At 49.0% G+C, this 9216-nt stretch overlaps 1 protein-coding gene across 1 annotated transcript; it reads left to right on the plus strand.

Moving 5' to 3' along the window:
• The first annotated feature begins 4242 nt into the window (after positions 1–4242).
• Bhlha9 (basic helix-loop-helix family, member a9) lies at positions 4243–5364 on the plus strand. Its single transcript, NM_001398811.1, has one exon. It carries the CDS (start codon positions 4243–4245, stop codon positions 4933–4935), a length of 693 nt encoding a protein of 230 aa, NP_001385740.1. The 3' UTR covers positions 4936–5364.
• The last annotated feature ends 3852 nt before the right edge of the window (positions 5365–9216 follow it).

A 9216-nucleotide genomic window follows, 5' to 3' on the forward strand; every position in this document is an offset into this window, starting at 1 on the left:
AACCGCTGAGCCATCTCTCCAGCCCCCCCAACCCCAATTCTTTTTTTTTTTCTATTCTTTTTTTTTTTTTCCGGAGCTGGGGACCGAACCCAGGGCCTTGCGCTTCCTAGGCAAGCACTCTACCACTGAGCTAAATCCCCAACCCCCCCAGCCCCAATTCTTTATTGGCTTTTATTTCAAAAGACAAATAAGTGCTTCTAATAGCCACAGGTGGTCTTTGGGGACTTCCTGAGACAGTGCCCCAGTGCAGCCCCAGCCCAGTAGGTTAAGACCTTAGTGTTGGAACAGGAGGTGCAATGCAGGTCAGCTCACTGGCTTGGCATAAGTTCCTTGACTCTCAGAGTCTCAGTTTGCAGTCTGTAAAATGGGTACTGTAATAATAGACCTTTCGTATAGGATTGTTGTAAGGCTAAGATAATGTATGCTTAAAAGCACTTAGTTCGATGCCTTGGCTACAATAAACACTTCGCAGAAGTCAGTGTCAGTACTATTACGATTATTATTTTTATGATTAATTATTACTAGGGCTGCATAGTGTCCATAGAGGAGTGTGAGTTCTAAAATGCTGAGTCACTGGAGGAAGGGAGGCGTCAGAAGCCATTTAGGCTTATTTATCGCCCACTGGCACCTTCCCCTTGCTTCCTGGAAGCTCCCTGGAGATGGAGGAGGAAGGAGGACTTGGCTAGGTCTTCTCCATCAGTCCACAGTGATGGGAGTGCAGGGCTCACGGTCTTTGGCTGTAGTGAAGGTTACATTACATATCCAGATGAGCCCAGTGCTGGAGCTTTTTCATATCCTCATGGGTCTGGGAACTATGCAGTGCTTCAAACACCAGGGTTTGGTTAAAAGCTGTCTGTCTCCATCTTCACGTTCCTAATAACTTTGAACAAGGGCTCTCTACCTTTTTATTTGGCTTCACACTTGGCCTGGCAAGGGACATAGTCCTGTCTTCTCTCTCTCTCTCTCTCTCTCTCTCTCTCTCTCTCTCTTCTCTCTCTCTCTTCCCCCCCCCCCCGTGTGACTGTGTATACTATATTAGTGTGTGGGCAAGAGTATGCACACACGTGTGTGTATACAAGCAGAGGTTAGAGGGTGACACCAGGTGTGAAGGGTTAAGGACCTGAAAGTCCAGGTGGACTGAGACGCTCAGGACAGGAAGGGTTGACTTGATTCAGAACACCTGTGAGCTGTTAGGCTCAAAAGAGGATCCACAGACCACTGTCCGTCCTGTTCACCGATTTTGTTTGTTTTGAGATAGAGTTTCTCTAGGTAGTCCTGACTGTCCTGGAATTCTCTATGTAGACCAGGCTGACCTTGAACTCACAGAGTTCTGCCTCTGCTTCCCAAGTGCTGGGATTAAAAGTATGTACCTGTTGTGGGTATCTACTACCTTGAGACTGCAGGGGAACAGCTTTGTAGATGGAATATTTCATTCAATCCCTTTCTACCCTGTAACACACACAGACACACACACACACACACACACACACACACACACACCACCACCAAACTCCTTGTGCCTTATGTAAACAGTCTCTACTATGGAGGAGAAACCATGGTCCTTTAGTTGTTGTGATGAAAAGAACAATTCTGCTTCTGGAGATGCCGTCTGCTCTCTTTTACTTCCATATCACCTCCACTCACCCCAATTCAACAAAGTGATTTTCTCAGTTGTTCTCCACCTTTTGAGATGTGCTCCTTCACTGAACCCGAGTTCATCAGTATAGCTAGGCCGGCTTGCCAGTAAGCTCCCAGGGTCCACCTGTCTCCATCTAACCAGCTCTGGGATTCTACAGATGCTATGCCCAGCTTTTCTGTGCGAGCCGAGGGTCTGAACAGGTCTTCCTGTTTGTACAGGAGGCACTTTGCGGACTGAACCATCTCACCAGCCCCCAGGCTAAACTCTCACAGAGAAAGCTTCTTCTACATGAAACAAAAGAAACCTAGACTTGGAGATGAGATGACTGACAGACTTCACAGCTGCTGGCTGCAGTGAGTGGGAGGAAGAGCACTCCCACCATCAAGCTTCCTTTGGTACCAAACTGCTCTGGTGTCTCACCCTGGAGCCAGGCTTTTCTTTCTTTTTTTTTTTTTTTTTTTTTTTTTTTTCTTTTTTTCGGAGTTGGGGACCGAACCCAGGGCCTTGGGCTTGCTAGGCAAGCGCTCTACCACTGAGCTAAATCCCCAACCCCGCCAGGCTTTTCTTAGAGGCTGGGTGAGGCCCAGAGTCCCAGTGTCCTCCTGGATGGACAGGGCCGTGACTCAGCAGCCTCTACCATGACGTCAACAGCCTAAAAGACACTGCAGAGTAGCCACGGAAGGTGACACTCAGGCACCCAATGCCTAGGCTTTATAGCCTGCCCTGTCTTCCATTCTGAGATCCATCTAAACTGGCATCCCGTTGGTCATGAGGGTAGGCAGTAGTGTTCAGACACTGGGAATATTGGTTCATTTCTTCGTTTGGTTGTTTTTGTTTTGTAGTGCTAGGCCTGTAACCTGGGGCTTTATGCATTGACACTCACACTGAGCTACACTCCCACCCTCTCCTGTCTCTCCTAAAACAAGGTCTCTCTCCATAAGCAGTCCAGACTGGCCTCAAACGCAGGATCTTCTTGGCTCAGCCTTCCAGAGTGCTGAGACGGTAAGCATGGGTCACCACGCCTAGCTTTTTTTTTTTTTTTTTTTCTTTTTTCTTTTTTTCGGAGCTGGGGACTGAACCCAGGGCCTTGCGCATGCTAGGCAAGCGCTCTACCACTGAGCTAAATCCCCAACCCTCCTAGCTACTTTTTAAACTTTGTGTTCTGTTTTGGTTTTGAGGTGAGGTCTCATGTAGCCCAGGCTGGCCTCAAACTATTATGTAGCTGAGGCTGGCATCTTCCTCCACCTCCCGAGTGCTGGGCTTACAGGCCTGCGCCAACGTGCAGGGTTTAGTTCTTTTCTTTTTTTTTTTTTTTTTTTTTTTGGTCTTTTTTTCGGAGCTGGGGACCGAACCCAGGGCCTTGCACTTCCTAGGCAAGCGCTCTACCACTGAGCTAAATCCCCAACCCCTAGTTCTTTTCTATTCCACATGTATTGAACATGTTGGAGAAATCCGTCCTGACCAACACAGCCTTTAGGTTATTCCCTGAGTAAATGCATGCAGTTTGTTTCCCAGTGTCCTGTTCTTTTCCTCTGCAGGAAAACTTCCTTCCTTCCTTCCTTCCTTCCTTCCTTCCTTCCTTCCTTCTTTTCTTTCTCTCTCTCTCTTCCTTCCTTCCTTCCTTTCTTTCTCTCTTCCTTTTTTCCTTCCTTCCTTTCTTTCTTTCTTCTCTCTTTCCTTCTTTTTCTTCTCCTTCCTTCCCTTTCTTGCTCTTGTTTGGAATTCCAGTCCCCAGAGATGGCAAGGGGGATCGTCCCCTGGATTCCTTACCCGACTGTACCCTGTAGTGGGATGGGGCTGCTCAAAGGCCCTGGACGTTAGGGGTTGCTCCCTGATGGGTATTGTGAGGGAAATAAAAGTCTTCACCACTCTTTTCTTCTGACTCAGCCCGGCTCTGCCTGAAGAAAGGGGAGCCAAAAGAAAGTAGGGGGAGTGCTGGGCTCAATCCAAACCCTAGCCTAGAATCCAGACCAACCTCAAGGTGGTAACTGAAAGGTTACTTGTAGCACCTGCAGGGCCGGCAGGCACCTCCTTTCTGGATTCTTCTGTGGTGGCCGTGCTTTACCTTAGGGTCAACTCTGGCTGCTCACAGTTCAGGATGGAGCTCGGCAGCAGGTGCTCAGTCAGACATCTCTCAGGCACTCGAGGTTTTCAAAACTCACTAAACCGGCAGTTGCTATCCTTCTGTAAGCCTATCTGCTGTCTTGCCAAGGGTCAAATGTGGCATTCTATCTGGGGTCAGGAGTAGGGAAAACAGAACCCAGTTACCCGAGAGGGTCCGTGCAGCACAGCAAGTGACAACTGGAGCATCGCCCAGGGCGTGGCCAGGCTGCCCAACTGGTCCTGTGTACAAGAATCTGCATGCTTCCTTGCTTGCCTGCTTCCTTCCTCTCAGGTCCCCCCTCACCATCTTACCTGGGGGCAGGTAATAAAGCAGGAGGAGGGAGATGGATGGACTGGGAGGGCAGGGAGCCACGTGGTGCCATAAAGCCCAGCTAGAGAGGGCCTGTCCAGAGAGTGTCCAGCCAGCAAGAGCCATCAGTCAGTGGACCTGCAGCCTTTTGGACCCGAATAGTTGAAGCTTCAGGACCAGGACATAGGCCATGCTCCGAGGCACGCCAGGACTAGGCCTGAGGGGTCTGAAACGGGGTGAGGATTCTGTGGGGGACTTGGGGCACTCCTGTCCGGAGGCTGGCAGGAATTTTGGAGTGCTGAGGCGTAGTCTAGCCGAGGAAGAAGAGGTAGCTGGCAGAAAGCGTGAGCGGCCCGCACGGTCCAAGGCTCGGCGCATGGCGGCCAACGTGCGGGAGCGCAAGCGCATCCTGGATTACAACGAAGCGTTTAATGCTCTGCGCCGGGCGCTGCAGCACGACCTGGGCGGCAAGAGGCTCTCCAAGATCGCCACGCTGCGCAGAGCCATCCACCGCATCACCGCGCTCTCCCTGGTCCTGCGCGCCAGTCCGGCGCCCCGCTGGCCCTGCGGCCATCTGGAGTGTCATGGCCAGGCAGCCCACGGCTCGAGCGCCGGGGACTCCGGCTTCAGTGTTCCGAGGTCTGTGCTGTCTCCTGCAGCGCCTAGTTTAGCGCGCAGGGACACCGCCAGCCCCTTAGTGCCGCCGGCACCGCGCTGCGCTTCGTGCTCCCCGAACGCACACTTGGGGCGGCCCAGGATGATGGCCGAAGTGCCCAGTTTGGCCCAAGCCTCTGGGGGAAGCTGGCGTCGATGTCCTGGGGCTGCCCCTGTTGGATCGATTCAGTGGCGGTGGGGCTCTGGGCTGGGCTACCAACACTCCTGACCGCGCCACCCATGGGGAAGAGGGGTTGGCCGGATGACTACAAAAGAGAAGATTGCAAAAGTCATTCTGGATAGAACAAAATTGAATGGGGTTGTGACTTGCGTGGCAGAGGAAGCTGTCTTACCTCGGGAAGGAACTCCAGGTCCCAGGGCAGCTTCCACATACCCCAGTCTGGGGTGGTGAAAAAGGAGGGAGATTTTCAGTCTGGACTTGGTCGACCTCCAGTTCCTGGAAAGTGGCCTTTGCTTTCCTGTGCTTCTGAACGCTCTTTTCCCTTGCTGCTTTTGGAAAGTGGGACTTGTGAGATTGGGTGGGTAGACAGCTGCTATGATCTGAGGCCCATGCGGTGGCCCTCTTCCCCTGTTTGGGCTGCTGCTGAACTGAGAGAGGCCTGGAAAATGACCAAATAAAAATGTCTTCTCCGTCTGTTATCAGGACTCCAATGAGTTCGGTGTCCTAGTATGACAGAAAAGCCTCAGAACCAGGAAGGATGGATAGGGCCTACAGCTGCCAGGTAGGGACCGGGCACTGGTTTATAGCAAGACCTAGGAATGGCTAGACACGCCTCTGTGTGCTGGAGACACTATTTGAAGAAAGCTAATGGTGGCATCGGAGGCTGCCGGAAGTGTGGCTGGGCCAGCTGCATGGAGAAAAGTTAAGAGCAGGGTCAAGGATGGGGGTCCGGGACCCCCCAGTGCTAGGCAGAGCTCTCAGCCAATTGAGCACCAGGGTTTCCAGTAGAGAGGTACACTAGAAATACGGAGAGATTTTGAGGTGTGGTTTTAGGCCAAGGCCAAGGCCAAGGGAGGGGCCAGAACACCTTCCCTGAGAATTATGGAGAACTGGCCAGCATTTAGGATGGGTTTCTGGGGGGTGCTAATACTGAAGGCAGTGTTTGCTGGGCTGTGGCTTACCCCTGTATGGAAACTGGACAGACAGACACCACAGGCACGGACTCCGGGGAGAGTGAGGGTTTCTCAGCACAGTCGAGATGAGGCTCAAGGCCACAATTGAAGCTATCTGCTCTCTGACATCCTGTCTACAGTCACAGCCTTATGTCTCCTGTCTGTTTGCACAGTCAGGCTGTGAAACAGCTGGCAGAAAGGCTTCCACTCTGGTCTAAACAGGAGTGAGACTCCCGCCAGCTTTGGTCTGGCTCCTAAGTACATGGACGCTGAAAAGGAGAGAACCTGGGACTGCCTGGGATGCGACCTCCCTGCCACTTCACCTCTGGTGTGGCTAATGATGCCACCTCAGCTGAGAGAATTCCCAGCAATTGTTTATAAACTGTTAACTTTTTAAATACTCCACTTCTATGTTTGGGGAGCCTAGACAAGACTTCATCTTTATCTTTACCTTCAGGGATCTTGGAAGTATGATGAATAACTAGCAAATCTTATTTTTCTAAATTCTAAGATAAACATTTTCTCACCCAATCACATTCTTTACCCGAGGAAAGCAATGGCTCCCCCTGTGGGTAGAATTAGGATATGCAGCACAGGAAGGAGCTGAATCAGGCCTGCCTCCTAGCTTAGCAGTTGAGTGACCGTGAGCAAATCAGCTAACCTTTGAACCTTTGTGTTCTTTTCTTTTCTTTTTTTTTTTTTTTTTTTGGTTCTTTTTTTCGGAGCTGGGGACCGAACCCAGGGCCTTGCGCTTCCTAGGTAAGCGCTCTACCACTGAGCTAAATCCCCAGCCCCCTTTGTGTTCTTTTCTGTATAATGGGCTACTGTCGGGGTTGTTACATCACGAGCTGCTGTACAGACCAAATGAGGCACACATTTAAAGCACTTGGCAGAGTGTTTAGCTCCTCCATAAGCACTCACTGAAAGCCATTTAATCAGCCTGTTCACAAGGTTGTTTTAAGAGACTGTATGAAAGGTGTTTGGAAGCCATGGAGTCTGCAACACAGTTCATTTTATGGCTTTATCAGGACTCTGTATGTTTGAGTGTCGTCATGATGATATGCATTTGGCTATCATGAGGTCTTCTGGCACATACATATTACATACATATACTTACGTACATGTATGGGCTGCATGAATATATATGCATGTGATGTATGTACCAACCTAAAAGGAGTCCCCTCCTCTCCCCGAAGCTTTAGGGAGCTCAGTTGTGTGCCTGAATGATATTTCTACAAAGGTTTTCTACAAACCTTGCACAAGTTTTGAGAAAAGAAAGAGATTCCCCAAATCCTATCCATCCCCCTAGATGAGTGATTCCTGTAAAAGAAAGATAAATCTGAGGTTATTAAAGAGATGGAGGTTATCAACTAAGACCAAATGGATTTGTTCAAACGTAGCAAAGGGGGGGGGGGGACAATGGCATGATTTAAAATGCATATTAGTGCAGTTGTGTCAAAAAGATATAAAAATGCACAAAGTTCTTTATTTATGCAAGATTAGAAAAAAAATTCAAAGAGACTCCTGTGTTTTTAAAATATTTTTATATAATTATTATTATTAGTAGCAGCAGAAGTTTTGGTACTTTTAAATTTTTGCCTGGATTTTTAAAGAGTTTTAATTATGTGTGTGTGTGAAGCGGGTATAGCACATGAGTTCAGGTTCCCTCAGAATCCAGAACAGAGGGCTATATCCCCTGGAGCTAGAATTAAGTGTAGCTGTGAGTCACCTAATTTGGGTGCTGGGAACTGAATTTGGTGACCTCTGCAAGTCTGCACATGCTCTCCAGCCCACATATGGTTTGTTTGTATTTTTTAAATTTATCCATTTTTTGTATGAGTGTTTTGCCTGCATGCATGTATGCCCACCATGTCCGTGTTTGCTGTCCATAGATCCCCTAGGACTAAATGAACCCACCATATGCACTAGAGCAACAAGTGTTCTTAACTGCTGAGCCATTTCTCCAGCCTGTTAGAGTGTGTGTGTGTGTGTGTGTGTGTGTGTGTGTAGTCTGTCTGGCCTGAAATTTGTTTTTTTAGCGCGTTCTTTTTTTTTTTTTTTTTTTTTTTTGGTTCTTTTTTTCGGAGCTGGGGACCGAACCCAGGGCCTTGCGCTTCCTAGGTAAGCGCTCTACCACTGAGCTAAATCCCCAGCCCCCTGAAATTTGTTTTGTAGACAAGGTTGGCCTTCAATTTACAGAGATCCACCTGCCTCTACCTCTGCCTCCAGATTGCTGGGATTAAATTTCACACCACCATGCCCACTTTTTAAATGGTTTTAGTGCCTGCTTGTATAGCCCAAGGTGTGCAGAAACCCACCATCCTCCTGCCTCAGAGATCACTCAGCCTGTCAGATGCTACCTTCTAATGGCAGAGAATGAAAACGTTGCAGTACTCTTCACATCTTCAGCCCAACAACCCGAGTTTTGTCTCTGAAACTTCCGTAATGGAAGAAAAGGACCAACTCCGGCAAGTTGCTCTGACTTCCACACTCTTGAGGCACATACATGCACTCCGTTCTCCCAACCAAATAAATACATGTAATAAAAAATAAATTTAAGAATAGAAGGGTATGGGGATGGGTAAGGAAGAAACCCACCATGTGTTAGAAGCTGGGGAGAGGGGCTGGAGAGATGGGCTCAGTGGTTAAGAGCACCAACTGCTCTTTCTGAGGTCCTGAGTTCAAATCCCAGCACCCACATGGTGGCTCACAACCATCTGTAATGAGATTCGATGCCCTCTTCTGGTGTGTCTGAAGACAGCTACAGTGTACTCATATATAATAAATAAATCTTTTTTTAAAAAAAGAAGCTGGGGAGATGCCTTAGTGAACACCGGGGAATCTGAGCCCAGCACTCATGTAAAGCAGGTGTTCACACCCCTGTAATCATAGCATGGGGGAGGGAGAAACAGGAAGATCCCGGAGCTTGCTGTACATTTGTCTAGCCAATGAGCACTTTACAGGTTCAGTGAAGGACTCTGGCTCAAAAAAGATTGAGAATGATTGAGGAAGATACTCGATATCAGTGTCTGGCTTCTACACTCACACGCACACAACTGTGTAGGCCAAGTCCACCTTGTAGAGTAAATAGAGTCTATGAGCCTCCATGTACAACCTGGATGGGACCCTATCTGGGACTACAGCACAGTGTACCAGCATGCAGTACCACCATTCAGGTTGGATTTCTTGGACTAAGTGTGGGAAACCCGGGACATCTACTTCTGTGGTCATGCACCTATCACTATCACCCACTAGGTGGCACTACAAACCCAGAATTTTACATTGGTCTGGTCAACCTGACTTGGTGGTTCCCTTAATCCCAGCCTATCCAAGGCACCATCCTGCTACTGCCCAGACCAGTGTGGGAGCCGCTTGA

The sequence above is a fragment of the Rattus norvegicus genome, chromosome 10 (genome assembly GCF_021556685.1).
Source record: "Rattus norvegicus strain SHRSP/BbbUtx chromosome 10, alternate assembly SHRSP_T2T, whole genome shotgun sequence".
Taxonomy (NCBI): domain Eukaryota; kingdom Metazoa; phylum Chordata; class Mammalia; order Rodentia; family Muridae; genus Rattus; species Rattus norvegicus.